This window comes from Myotis davidii, unplaced genomic scaffold (genome assembly GCF_000327345.1).
Source record: "Myotis davidii unplaced genomic scaffold, ASM32734v1 scaffold573, whole genome shotgun sequence".
Classification (NCBI taxonomy): Eukaryota; Metazoa; Chordata; class Mammalia; order Chiroptera; family Vespertilionidae; genus Myotis; species Myotis davidii.
Window position 1 is genome coordinate 7,617,178 of NW_006285997.1, and position 15,054 is coordinate 7,632,231.

Consider the following 15,054-nt stretch of genomic DNA (forward strand, 5'->3'; position numbering starts at 1 on the left):
GGCGTCAGGCCTGGGCAAGGGGCCGATCAGGTGATCGGAGGGTGATGGGGGTCTACGCCTCTGGCCCAGGCATCGGGCTTGGGCAGGGGGCCGATCCTGCAATTGGAGGGTGATGGGGGTCAACGCCTGAGGGCTCCCAGTATGTGAGAGGGGGCAGGCTGGGCTGAGGGACACTCCCCCCCCCACACACACCCAGTGCACGAATTTTGTGCACCGGGCCCCTAGTTTATATTATAATTGACTACTTTAAAATAAAATACTTATACAAAGATATTTGCTTACTTGCAAATATGTTATCAAAGTAAAACTTGGTGAATAATAACAGTGAATTTTTCATGTCTATAGACAAAGTGTGGAGATAAATTCTAAGATAACACAAACACAATGACTGCAGCATCCTATCAAACACATATGTTGCAATCCAATAAGCATTCATGTTCTTCCATATTCATGAACTTACAAGCAAAATGTAAACAATGTGAAGCCTAATATTTTGCAATTAAAATGAAAAATATAATAAAATCATTATTGGAATCTGATATTAAATTACATAAGCCATGCTTTTAACTAGAGTAAATGTTTAGAGGTAGACCTTTTAAAAAATGCCTACTCTATAGGGGCAATACAAAATGTAAATCAAATATTGTTTCTTTTCTTATTCTTATGCATAAGTTATTTGCACATTATTATTGTTAAATTATTGCTATATTACCATGACTATATTTACATTTCTCACACTTTGTAATCTTATTATAAAAATATTAGAGGTCCAGTGCATGAATTTGTGCACAGATGGGGTACCTTGGCCTGGCCACTGGTCACCAGGCTGGGTACAGAAGGAATGGACATTGGATGCAGATGTGGTTCCCCGACTCCCCCCCTCCTCCTTCCCTCGCTGCTGCACTGCCACTGCAGCGGGCGGGTGGCAGGCCAATAGGGACCTGCCAGCCAGGGGGAGGGATGGGGCGCGGGGGGGGGGGGGGGGGGGGTTGGCTGCCAGTCCCTCGGCCCCCTTGGGAAAGGGGCCACGTCTGCCGCCACCTACCCCTGGTTCCCCATCTCAGCCCAGGGCCCGAAGGCCCTGGCGGGGTTGGGAGAGGAGGTGAAGGTCGCTGGTGGGGTGCAAAAGAAATGGACGCCAGATGCCAAAGCCACCTTTGGTGCCCCACTACCGCACAGTTCCCCACCTCCCCCCTTCACTGCTGCGCCACCACCGTGATGGGTGGGCAGTGGGCCAATTGGGGCCTGCTGGCCAGGGGGAGGGATGGGGAGAGGGACCACAGGCCTGCTGACCTGATCGCTTCTAACCTCCTCTGCCTGCTGGCCTGATTGCCCCCAAACTGCCCTCCCCTGCTGGATTGATTGCCCCTGACTGCCTCGGCCCCCACCACCATGGCTTTGTCCAAAAGGCCGTCCGGAATAACGTCTGGAAGATGTCCAGTCTAATTAGCATTATCACCCTTTATTATTATAGATACTTAAAAGTAAAATACCAGTTTCTTACCTTAAATCAGATAAATAACCAAAGAGAACTGATGAAGTAATTTATAGCATTAGGTTTTTATGGACCTAGAATTACAGATGAAATAATACCATTTGATATGAGAAATGGAATGCATGTTAACATGATTTTTGAGTTTTCCCAGATACATTCTCTACATTTAAAAATGAATACTTTAAACTGTTTTGTGGAATAGAGAGGATAATACCTGGGATGATATAACAGAAGTAAGCCTCTTAACCCTCAATATGTATCTGATGTCAAGTGCAGCAGGTTCAATGCATCATACATTTATGTGATCAAGTAAATTGCTAGAAGCAAATTTGACATTATAGAGATAAACATGGTTATTAACAGAAATCATGGTCTACGATAATCATATTCAATAAGCTAATTAATCTTAGCTCTGTCATAAGATTACTTGAAACTGGAGTAACATAAAGCTTAGGTAGCTAATTTCAAATGACTCGGGTGCACATATCCTATAGTAAACATAAGACGGACAAGGCCATGGTGTCTGGCTTTAATCCTCTCTCCCTTTTAGAGCCTATTCTGGGAATCTGCACAGGAGTGCATTCTTAGGCCACTTCCTTTTCAGGCAATCAGAATCATGAAATTATCAAAAAAAACATTATTATTATTATTATTATTATTATTATTATAGAATGAAACATAACCAATTTTGACTCTACTAAAATTGTAAATGACTTCACAAAAACAAGAAAAAAATCTAAGTCTGGTCCTCATTAAAATAGTCTTTGCAGACCGTGCTAAGATTATAGCAGTGAGCTGTGGCAGCATTATTTCCATACCAACAGAGTCCAAACACGTCAGGATTTTATTAGCCAGATTAGCATAGACACTGGTCAATTTTGCAAATGGAAAGAATTCATCCACTCTCAAAATCCTCTATGTACACTAAACAAAATTTAAATGAAATATGTTAACTAATTTTCTTAATAAAGTACACAAAAATGGCCTTTGATTTTTCTTTTTTCTTTTATTTAATATATTTTATTGATTTTTACAAAGAGGAAGATAGAGGGATAGAGAGTTAGAAACATTGATGAGAGAGAAACATCAATCAGCTGCCTCCTGCACACACCCCCCCCCACTGGGTATGTGCCCACAACAATGCCCTTGACCGGAATCAAACCTGGGACCCCTCAGTCTGCAGGCCGATGCTCTATCCACTGAGCAAAAACAGTCAGGGCTGATTTTTCTTTTTAATAAAGACACATGTGAACCTGGAATAGACTTTTTTAAAAAGTATAGAATTTGCCATAGATTGAATTAAAAGGTCCAACAACTTACCATCTCTTACTAGAATGAAATGAGCTCATAAATGCCAAGTTCTCTGTTTTCAGAAAGGACACATTTCTTAGTCTTTTAAATGGAAATAAAAAAAGCACACCACATTACTAATGTGTAATGACATTGGGCCTTCTTATGTTTTGTTCTTATGGGTTTTTTTTGTTTTTGTTTTTGTTTTTTTTTTAACGGGGTCTAAAGAGAAAGGTAGATAGCTTGTGTAACAACATATATCAAACATAGCTCCATACCTTGAGTGAAATGTCTAAGATTGATATCTTTTTAATTATTCAAATGCATATATATACATATCACAAGCATTATATAAAACATTAAGTATTCTAAAAGTTCTAGAAGCCAACTGGGACAACCGTCTTTGGAAGCCTTTCCTAGTATTTAATGAGCTTTATTTTGAAGAATGATTTATGTGTAACATAAACGTATTTTGCTACAATTGAAGCCCAAGTTTTAGATCTTTAACCTCTGAAAGACTGGAACAGATCCTCATTTTATGACACATGCAAACTCTTTCATGTGCTTAAAAATTGTTTTAAATTTTCTCCTCTTGAGCCTTCTTTTGTTCAGATTAAGTAACTCCCAATTAAATGACTCCCCACATTTTCCTGATCCACTAAATGCTGCTAATTATATTCCTCAATTTCCTCTACCCATTTTAAATTAATGCAAATCAAACTGAACCTGATATTCCACTAAAGATGCTATTTTTCCACTTTTGCATATCTTTCTCTTGCAAAGATTAACCCACTGAGTTTTTGCTTGTTTGTTTTTAATGATAGTGTCCTGATATCTCCTGGTTTTGCTGCTTTTGGGCCAAACTATTCATATTCCCCTGTAACTGTGAAATTTCTTTGGGATTCTGAGACATCAAAGCAGCAAGGGAATATAATTAAGTAGGATCCCCACCTGGAAAAAAAAATGTATGCTCCTACTCATTAAGCTCTACTTCTCTCAGATATGTATTTTTACAGTGTTTTATTTAAAAAAAAATCACTGATGCTTCCTCTAGATACATTTCGAATAGACCTAGTTAGTGCAATAAAATAAATGGGTCATTTTCAACCCATTAATTAGAAACTATCATTGCTGTGAGGATTTTGCTAACAGCCAACAAAAATCTTTTCAACACCGGAAGATGTTCACAGCAGCCCAGCGGGCACTTCTCACTTTTCCATTAGACATTCCATATGCATCCATCAACTCATTACAGTATTCCACCTATCTGTCAACCTTTGCCAGGCTATCACATACAAGCATGCACCCTAAGACGATGCTTATGAAATATTCATAAACATTTTCAAGTTACAAGTTCTTCTCATTCAAGATCAGATTTAATGGCAACACTCTCCCGAAGAAGTTAATGAGAAAGCATCTCTCATAACAAATGAGCTCAGACAGGCAAGCGCCCTACGATTTCACCAGGTACTCTGGTCCGAAACAAATTGAACACCAACTCAGGTTTACCTTTCTTTCTTTTCTTAGGCGCCTAAGGCTATGATTTCCTGACAGTCAATAACCTGATAAAAATATCAAAATTCAGTCAATGTGCATGAATGTAACCCTCATGACCGTATCAAACACACTGGTTGATTTTTTTAAAAAATACTTTGCATGGAAAATAACATGTAATATTTTTTTACCCCTTAAATCAAGTCAGATTTAGACAGCTAAGTTTGTAAGTCTGAATCTTCTGATTAGTATGCTCAATTGACTAAGGGCAGAAGCTTACTGAAAGACCCCCCTGAATGGAAAATCTTGCTCAAATGGAATGCATGTCTTGTAACCACTCAAACAGCTCCCATGGGAGGGAGGACAGACTACATTATATTGAGAAGCATTTTCAGGCACCTGTTGAGAATCCTGATAAGTCCACCCTCACTCTCCTCCCCTCTCCACCTCCACCACAGACACTTATTTTATTTTGAAATGTTTTATTTTATTCATTTTTTTAAAATATGTTTTTTATTGATTTCAGAGTGGAAGGGAGAGGGAGAGATAGGAACATCAATGAGGAGAAAATATCATTGATTGCCTACATCCTGCACACCCCCACCCAAGACTGAGCCCCCAAACCTGGCATGTGCCCTGACCAGAAATTGAACCGTGATCTCTTGATTCTTGGGTTGACACTCAAGCACTGAGGCACTGAATTTTTTTTTAAGATGTCAATAGAATTGAAATTACAGTATGATTAACACTCATATGCTAATCACCTGGCTTCTCCAGATGTTATTTTTCTTCCACATTTGCTTTATCTTCCATGGGTAGGTTTTTCATTCTAAATCATTTGAGAGTAACCTGAAAAAAACTATTTGTTCAGTTGTTAATCTCAGAGACTTAGCTACTCACTGTAGATCAGTGACCATCCCTACATCACAGTGGTTTTGTGAGGATTATGAGTGTTTATATGAAATAATGTATCTGAAAGTAAATTACAGTGTTTCAGATAATAAAAAAGCTCCTTTATCATCGTTATAACACAATAGTAATAATGAACACTTACTGAGCATTTATGAAAAATGAGATGATATCAAAACAACACTATCATACTAGTTTTACAAGGAAGAAAAGTAAGTCTTACAGAGGTTAAAAGGCTTGATGACTGACTCCTAGTGATTAAGTGGTTGAGCTGGGATTCAAACCCTATATAACTGATCGGATTCTATACTTGAGCCATGGGATGTGAGGTAAGAGTAAATGTTGTCAGCTCCGCAACTTGCCAACTTAAGTAAACTATTCATAAAGTATCTGCTTTTCAGTAGCATTGCAGCCCATTGATTTTCCTGTTAAAGACACTAAATTGTTATTATCTTATCAATTACCTTTCAATAAAATATTTATGAATTGTAGTATGTATAGTACCCGAGTTCTCACTCCATAGCCATGTAGGCCATGGCTGTGCAGACTTCACATGTAGGGAGCTGGCGTGGACTGTACTTTGATACGGAGCAAAAACTATGGACAGTGGCCTTTATTCTGGCCCTACTGGAGACAAGATTGGGCTTTTCCCATGGCGAGAGGGACAGAAATGGATCCACGGAGGGGAACCCCCTTAATTTCACACCATCAATAAAGCTTTCCATGAAACTCCTTTTTCTCGTGGTGGCCTCAGGATATCCATTCCCTCGACATAAAGCAATAACTCAACTCCCACAGATAACACAGTGACATTTTAACAATTTCCCACTGAATACATAAAGTAGCAAATTTTTAATTTCCAATATTTAATAAAAACAATTTAAGCTAGAGAGACTATTGCCAGCACCTCTCAAATCACCAAACATGGTCTCACACGCAACTTGTGAAGTATCATCTGCATGCATGCATTTCCCAGTTTTAGGGCAAATGACTTTAGAACTGTACTTTCTAATCAATCAGAATTTTAAAGAAGCTCAAATTAATTGCAAAACAAAATCGTTTCCTGGTTTATCAGTTACCTGATCTGTATTATAACTTATTTTGAAAATAAATTGTATCTGCCTGTTTTGTAATCAAAGCACACGGATTATAAAGCCAGGCAAAAAAGAAGGAAAAAAAAACACATATTTACTAAGTCATACTAGGAATTTTTTTAATCCCAAGGAAAACATTCTTATATGTTTTGCAAATCATCATATGAAATATGCCATGTATAGCCATGTTTCACTTTAGGTTGCTCTGCCATGTTTTTCAGACCTATTTGATTCTAATTACACAGTAAAACACTGTCATTTAGTTTTGTTGTCTACAACTGACAAACAATAAAGAATCCACAATATTGCAGACGATTTTTGAAAATATTATAAATTAAGTTATTTCATTAGTGAGCCTATCAATAAATCATTTGGTCCACTCAGAATCATACCCTGAAATTACCAAGTTATCTCCGTTTTACTTCAAAATAGACTGTTGTTTTCAAAACATGCTGAAAGCAATTACTACAAATATTGAAGCAGAATATGTCAGCACATATCATACCACAGGAAGCCAATGTGGGCTGATTTGTATCATAGTGTTTAATACAGGGTGTGTGTGTGGGGGAAATAGGTTTACAGTTGTTCATATGAAAAATAATAGAATATTTAATAATTAATAATACAATAATAAACTGTGTTTCTCATACTCACAACTATAAACCTCCTGCTGCTCCACCGTGTATTATAAATTTAACAAAACAAAAATTTAAACAAGGCATTGCACACATGTGTGAAAAGTTCAGATAGCTCCCTATGGCAGTCACATAACATTTCTCAGAAGAAAGGATCTGGAGTGGATAGAACAACACTTGACTATCTGCAATTTAATAGTAATTTGGAAGACAGGTCAATTTCATTTACTCTGCTAAATATCACTTTTTTTTATTTACCAGTTCTAATAAAATGTTAAAATTGTCCTTTTCTTAACAGAATCAAAAATAAATTTTATATTATATCACAGATGTCTCAGCAGCCATAATACTATCACCAAGTTATACTATTGCTTAATTACAGATATGCTGTTATTTAAAGGCCAACAAGTATATTAGACAGGCATGCATTGGAACAATGGCAAGTAAGCAAGGCATGCTAGAACTATAAGGGCTCCTCCTGAATTTTATTCAATAACTCATTTTATATATGACTAAAGGCCTGGTGCACAAAATCCGTGCACAGGTAGGGTCCCTAGGCCTATTGGGGCCTTTTGGCTGCCAGCTGGGCCCTTCCTTCCCCAGCTGCACTCCAGCTTCCAGCTGTCAGCCAGGGTCTTTGTTCCCTGGCTGCTGGCTGCTGGCAGGTGCTGTCCTTCATTTCATGCCACCCCCTGGCGGTCAGCGCATGTCATAGCAAGCAAATTCCCGGTCTGTTCGAAGTCCTGAGGGGACACTTTGAATATTAGCCTTTTATATATATATGTAGACTAGAGGCCTGATGCATGAAGATTCATGCAAGAATAGGCCTTTCTTCCCCTGACTGCCGGCACCAGTTTCCCTCCAGCACCCAGGACCCAGGCCTTTGCTCCGGGGCCAGGTACCAACTCCTGCCTTCACCCTGGGGCCAGGAGCCGCCTCCCACCTTCACTCTGGGCCGGCTTCTGACATCTTTGTCGCATATTTGCATATTTCCTCCTTATTGGCTGTGGGCGCCACCATCTTTGTTGTGAAGTGATGGTCAATTTGCATATTCTGTCTTTATTAGATAGGGTAACATTTATCCTGAGATTGCTTGAAATTGCCTTTGTATGAGAATTACAAAAAGTTTTCTATAGGTAATCAAAGTACTTATGAAAAACAATCATGTTTGAATTAGTATTCTTTACTAATAGGCAGGGCCGCGTCGGCCTGCAACCTACTAGATTTAGATTAACATAAAAAGAAAATTATAACTGAAAATTAAAGAATAAACATGATTTTCTTTGAATAATCTGCTGTAGTTATTCCTTGTGAATAATAGTTAAAATTTAAGTCTTCTATTATACTGTGTATATTTCTGGAATTATACTCTTTAATCTTTTTAAATTTTCCAATAGAAAATTGATTTAAAATATAGAATTATTCCAATAATGATTGCAGTTATTCTTGTTGTTAGAGTTTTAAAATTTAGAGATTAGATAACTGTAATGTTCAAATTATATATTCATTATTAAAGAAATATGTTATAGCCCTAACTGGTTTTGCTCAGTGGATAGAGCGTCGGCCTGTGGACTGAAGGGTCCCAGGTTCGATTCTGGTCAATGGCATGTACCTTGGCTGCAAGTACATCCCCAATAGGGGGTGTGCAGGAGGTAGCTGATCAATTTTTCTCGCTCATTGATGTTTCTAACTCTCTATCACTCTCCCTTCCTCTCTGTAAAAAATCAATAAAATATATTTAAAAAAATAAAATAAAGAAATAGGTTATATTTAAATGAAATTTTTAGGTGTAATTTAAAATGCAATGCAAGAGAAAATATACAAAATTAAGGTAAAGATTTAATAAAATTTGGAAATGTAAATCTAATAAATAAAAGTAACTTTTTTTTTACCTGTAATAGAAAGCTTTTTTGTTCAAGTGACATATTACTAAAAATATGAAATCTTTATTTGGAACTATATAACAGACTATAAAATCTTTTTAATTTCTTTTGCATAAAAGAATAAACATATGTTTTCAGTTAAAAAGAAATTTAATGACTATTTATGAGAATAGATTAACTTGTATGTTAATAATTATTAGTATAACTAGGGGTCCAGCACGCAAAATCGCGTGTGACCCAGGACCCAGAGTCCCGTGGCTCGGCGGGACTTCCCGCAGCTGCTGCTGCTGCCTCCGCAGGAGGTGGGACTCAGAAAGAGTCTCAAGGCTGCCCCCGCCACCACCACAGGAGGCGAGATCCAGAAAGAGTCCCACAGACACCTCTGCCACCAGGAGGCAGGACCCAAAATCCCACCCGCACCTCTGGTCAAATCCTCCAGTCAAGCCCCCGCCCACCCACTGACCGGTCATTATGGCATGATGGTGTGATGACCACAGGCTTTTTATAAAATAGTTAATACTTTGATGAGTGTATATTATTGTCAAAATTCAAGTGAAACTATTTTAAGCTTATTTAGCTATAATAAGATTTTATAGCTTATTAAAGATTAATTTGCTATAAAAATTTTAGTAATCTATTGAATTTTAAACCAGATACAATATATAGGGTAGCTGCAATTTTAATTACGTAAATTGTAGGGAGAGGTATTTTTCTTCAAGTATTAATTTTTAGTGATGTTTCTTTCCAGAAGTAATTTAACTTGTCTCCACATATTTTATAGCCACAACAGATTGCTAAAGTACAAGCTGCTGCTTAGGACTCCTTGTCAATGTGCTCCTGAACAAGATAATAATAATTAATCTATTTTTATCATAAGACACTGAATGGAAAAGTAGAAAGAGAACTTAGAGCCGTATAGCTAGTGACTAATAATTAGACATCAAGTGAATTCTTTTTAAAATGTGTTAATATAGAGCTAAGACTTCTTTATTTTAATTTATTTTTTAACATTCATCACTCTACATAATATTAGTGCAGATGTGAAAGGAATCATGCAAAATTTCACAGTTAGCTTTAAGATAGCATATTCTAAATTCAAATGTAAGAAAATTTTAAACTAAAATTTCAACACCATATCACACCTGAAATAATCCAAACCCTTGACTGAAATACTTCTTTACTTCCCTCTATTCCTCCTTTTCTCTCATGCTCTATCTTCTGTCTCTTTCTTTTTTGTCTTTCTTAACTTATACTATAAACTTTAGTAAGAAAAAACAAAGCGCCTTGCAGCATTTTGGGGGGCCAAAATTGCATGAATATATGGGGATTACTTATGCTGACTATGTATATGTAAAACTCAACCTTTTAATAGATGATGTCACTTGTTATGACTTCATAACATTCCAATGGTCAGTAAATGTTATTAAATTATATTATTATGTAGGTATACTCAAAGTGTGTGGTATTTATTTTCTTTAAGTAGTAGCATTTATTCCTAATTTGTGAGAAACAATCTATTTAGAAGTATAAAAGCCTAACAGTTGTTTCCTACCTCTCATTTTCCTCTATGCTCTTTCAAAATTCCTACCTATATAAGCATGCTATGGATTTAAGTGGAGGTTAGGTAAGTTATACACTGCCCATATAATATGCAATAGATATTTAATATAAATAATATCTAATGAATGTATGCAAAACAGTTTCATTAATAGAAAACTATATTTGGGTTCCTGGATGATTAATGTTGTAATTATAAGGATAAAATATATCTAAGAAGAATACAAAAATCTGCTAATATTTACTGATGTCTTACTATATAACAGTGAGTACTAGGAAGATGTTTATGTTATTTCATTTATAAAAATGGCAATAGCATTTGTGGATTTTTGTGTGTAATGTCACCATGCCCAAAGGCATAGACATGTATTCACTGTAACTTCAATACATACAAATTCCACTCCTATGAGATAGGGGGCTGATAAGTAGTGTGGACACAGACAATGGCCTAATCTTCACATTTCAGTGGGATTTAGTTGATGTCTAGCTGTCATGGAGTGCACAGTGATTTTTTGTTATTATTGATTTTTTTGAACGTGAAAATGGCTTTAAGAAGAAAGCCAAATGCTTTTATTGCATTTTATGAAATAAATTCCATACTAGAGTGGTAGTCAGCAATTTGGGAATATATGAGGATTATAGAGTCTGTTTTACCGTGTCTCAGACTGTCACTGAGAGAAACCTACCTGAATCCATTATGACATGTAAGAGAACATTCTGTCTTAAAGCTTACAGAATTAAAGCACCGTCCCATAAAATAAACTGCTATAAATACAAAGTTAAAATAAAGCCTTCCCTCTAAGGTTTAAGCATAAGGGGACTAGTCCAAGGTAGTCTGGAGACTTGGTTGGCTCTTCTTTGCAGCATGTATCTAAAAGCCATGTGCCTTTCACAGTCCCTGCTACACAATGTGGAGACTTTCTCATGAACCTCCTTCCTGGAGACTAAGTTAGTGTGTACACAGTAGTTACAAGGGATCTAATGAGGTCCCCTCCATCTTGGGTGTAAACTATTTTTCTACTTATTTTAGGGAGACATTAAAATCCCACTGTGCTCCTCCTTTGCCCTTCTCGCCTCGGATTCAGAGATTCCCTACCAAATTCAATTTTGAACTATGACTTAGAAACTACTGTACAACTAAAATAACATTAACTGTTCTCTTTACTAATTTTGCTGCATGTTCCCAGTACAGATGCTCATTTAGAATCATGATTCATAGTTGTGATTCACACAGAAGTCAATCCGTCCTCTGCCTTTTCAACTAACTGTATTACTGAACTCCCTCACTTTCAAATTTCAGTCCCAGAATATATTTGATGAGCAGGTGAAGTAAGCTTGGCTGTCATCATGCTGTATAAACTAACTTGTCTAATCCATGCTTTATTTCTCTTTACTTTGTGAATATGTATTAATAGCTATGATATCAGTGATTCTTCCAAATCTCTGGGAGAAGCCACAGAAAACAGAATGGAAGGCTAAAGAAAGGATGCCTTGATTCCTCTGCCTAGAAAATAATGCCAAGTTTGTGACAAAGCTCTCTGTCTGGAGGGGGGATTCTGCACAGAACTCTTTGTTAAATCTATTTATAGGCCTGTAACGACGATAATCGGGGAAAATACACCAGATTCTTAATAACTGTGTCCTAGTCTAGATAAACCACTAATTCACTACCTTATAGATATGGCCATGGTTTTTGAAAAATATTCTCTGGATCAGTCAAATACAAATAAAAAGAAATTTATTTTTTTTCCTTACCCCATTAGCTACTGGTAAGAATTTTGACTATTTAGCCCATAAGTGTTGTTAGAACAAAATTTTAAATGCCTTATGTTTACTTTAATTTTTGAATATTTTTTTACAAAATATTATATGCAAAACTATTATCAACCATTTAAAATTTCAGGAAAATATAAAGCAGTAGAAATTATTCATATTTTCATGGACCCAATTTATATAATTGGCCCCTGCCCATTGACACCATATTAGCCATTATCTCTGGTAGGTTAAACAAACTTCATGGAATGTACTCAGGACAGTGTTACTTTGTTTCCCACATCCTTTTAAGTCCTTTTAATCCACGTCTAGAGAGGAACATTCTTTCCTAAACACTTAGAGGAAAACGTCTGATTACCTGATACAATAAAAGGGTAATATGCAAATTGACCAAACGGCAGGATGACTGGTTGCTATGATGTGCACTGACCACCAGGAGGCAGACGCTCAATTCTGGAGCTTCCTCCTGGTGGTCAGTGCACTTCCACAGGGGTAGTGACGCTCAACTAGAAGCCAGAAGCATGACGAGTACAGTGGTGGTGGCAGGAGCCTCTTCTGCCTACGAGGCAGCACTAAGGAGCAGCAAGCTGAGCAGTAAGGAGTAGCAAGCAGGTGGGTGGTAATGAGCAAGGCTCCCAGACTGCCCCCGAGGGGTCCCAGACTGCGAGAGGATGCAGGCTGGGCTGAGGGACCCCCGCAAGTGCACGAATTTTCGTGCACTGAGCCACTAGTTGGTAATAAAAAGTCTAATTTGAGCCAATTGTCATAAGTAACTAATTAGAATGCCTAGTTCTGATACCATGATCAAAATTCTATTCTTGAAATTCATCTTCTTACCCCTCCACCAGATCAGGTCTGTTATTGGAGAAGGAGTGAACTCTGTTTTATTTTCTTCACCACTGACTAATGATACTCATCTATAAATTAAAAATAGCCATAGTCCCTACATCATAATACTGTTATTGTAAGGATTTTCTCCAAAATTAATATTCAAAAAATCCTTTCCCCCAAGTCTTCAAACCTTTCCTACCCCATATAAAAGTAAGGGGTTTAATAATTGCCTAACATGTTTTCAACTGTTTTGTTTGAAATATTGGTGTTGGGTAACTCATTTTGAAAGGTCTATTCTTTTATATATTAAAATCTCAGTTAAAAACTCCAATTTAGCATCTTCATCTTCTTTCTTCCTTTATTTCATTATCTATCATCTATCTATCTATCTATCTATCTATCTATAATCATATATCTACTTACCTGTCTACCCTAGCTACACCATACACACACCTATACATACACATTAAAGATTCAGGATATGAAATGACACTGACTGGATGTAAATCTTTATTGATTCATGTAGGTAGCTCTTCACCTTTGAGCTAGTCACTTATTCTTTTTCTGCCTTAGTTACCATTCTGTCTCAAAAATAGAGTTACTGTGAAGATTAATGTGATAACACATAAAACGTCCTTAGAATAATATGCAACTCATATTATTAACAATATTGCACTAACAATAAGAATAACATTATTATTATTATTATTATTGTAAATGTCCTCTTTATAACTTATTTGTTTGATTTATGAGAATTTCCACATCATTATTCTTCTTTGCATTGTAATTATTGTACAGTATTCAGCTGTACAAATGTAACATAAATTTTAATACTTAATTGGATATTCTGTCACATCACTGGTCATCATTGTGTTTATCAACTCTGTTTTATTCCCCTTTAGAATATATTGATTGAACTGGAATTACTGGATCAAAATGTGATTATTTTAAAGCATTTAATACATGTTGACAAGTTATCCTGTAAAAATTTATAGCAGTGTATACTATATTTTCATGACCATCTTAAAATTCTGGACAGTTATATATTATCACACACTGACTTAGGTGTAAGGGCGTCCTTGGAAGATAATAAACAACAGGCTCAGGGTGTTCTCTGTCTCCTTACAGAGTATGCCAACAGATTTCTGAAACTTTTTCAGACCTGGCAATTAACACAGCTCATCTAGGGTTGGATGAAGATAAAGCCAATAGATCTTCAGAACCAGATAGTTCCAGTGATATAACTATACTGACCATTATTTTTAATAGTAAAAGAAAATTAAGTACAAATGAGCAATAGTGGCTGTCTACGATGGTGGCTCATTATATGATACTTAGATCAAACTGCTTTAATTATGTAAATGCATCTAGTGGATAAGTGTTAATAAACTTCTATTTAAATAAGTAAATCAAGAATCTGCTTTTCCTAAGCAGATTACCATTCAATTAAATTCCTAGCACAGTCAGTAACTGTGAAGTTATACAGTTGACAAAACCAATCACTAAGGAGTATAAATCAGCCAGATGCTAGTCTAACATAAAGACGATAGTAATTAGTCAGTTTTGTCAATAAATTAAAAGTTTCACATATGTCATAAGAGGAGGACACCATTATTCTCATTTTTAGTATTCCAGATAGGTATCATTATGAAATGTATGCCAATTTTATCAAGGTCTCACAAACTCACGAATGCTTGGCTTACAGTATCTTCTGTATTAAGTTATAAGGATAACCACCTCTTTTTCTTAAAAATGTTAATTTAAAATGTTCTGTGTTGGAAAAGCCATCTTGTTGTGACACTCTCTGCCTCTTTTACACACACAGACACACACACACACACACACACACACGCAACACACTCACTTCACACTCACAGAAGCATATAACTGCAATAAAGCAAAAAAAAATATATGTATATTCATCCCACCACCAAAAAATAACCATTGGACCAACCTTATAAAGTAGTGGCAATTTTCCTAATTTCAGGAGTGCAATCTGGTTTGTTATATTTCTCATATTTTTTATCCTTTTTAAATCATCTGCATTTCCATAACTCACATCAATGATTTCAGCCTGAAAGAGAAGGAAAAAA

The 15,054-nt window shown here is 36.4% G+C and overlaps 1 protein-coding gene across 1 annotated transcript in view; it reads right to left on the bottom strand.

The window, feature by feature from the left end:
• The window catches only part of LOC102757107 (inactive N-acetylated-alpha-linked acidic dipeptidase-like protein 2), a gene marked incomplete at its 5' end in the record, with an annotated part of 304,189 nt that overhangs the window by 275,673 nt on the left and 13,462 nt on the right, over window positions 1–15,054 (bottom strand). Inside the window, one exon of the mRNA XM_015559693.1 lies at window positions 14,916–15,035. Coding sequence (XP_015415179.1) covers window positions 14,916–15,035 — 120 coding nt within the window. The remainder of the gene's footprint in view (window positions 1–14,915; window positions 15,036–15,054) is intronic.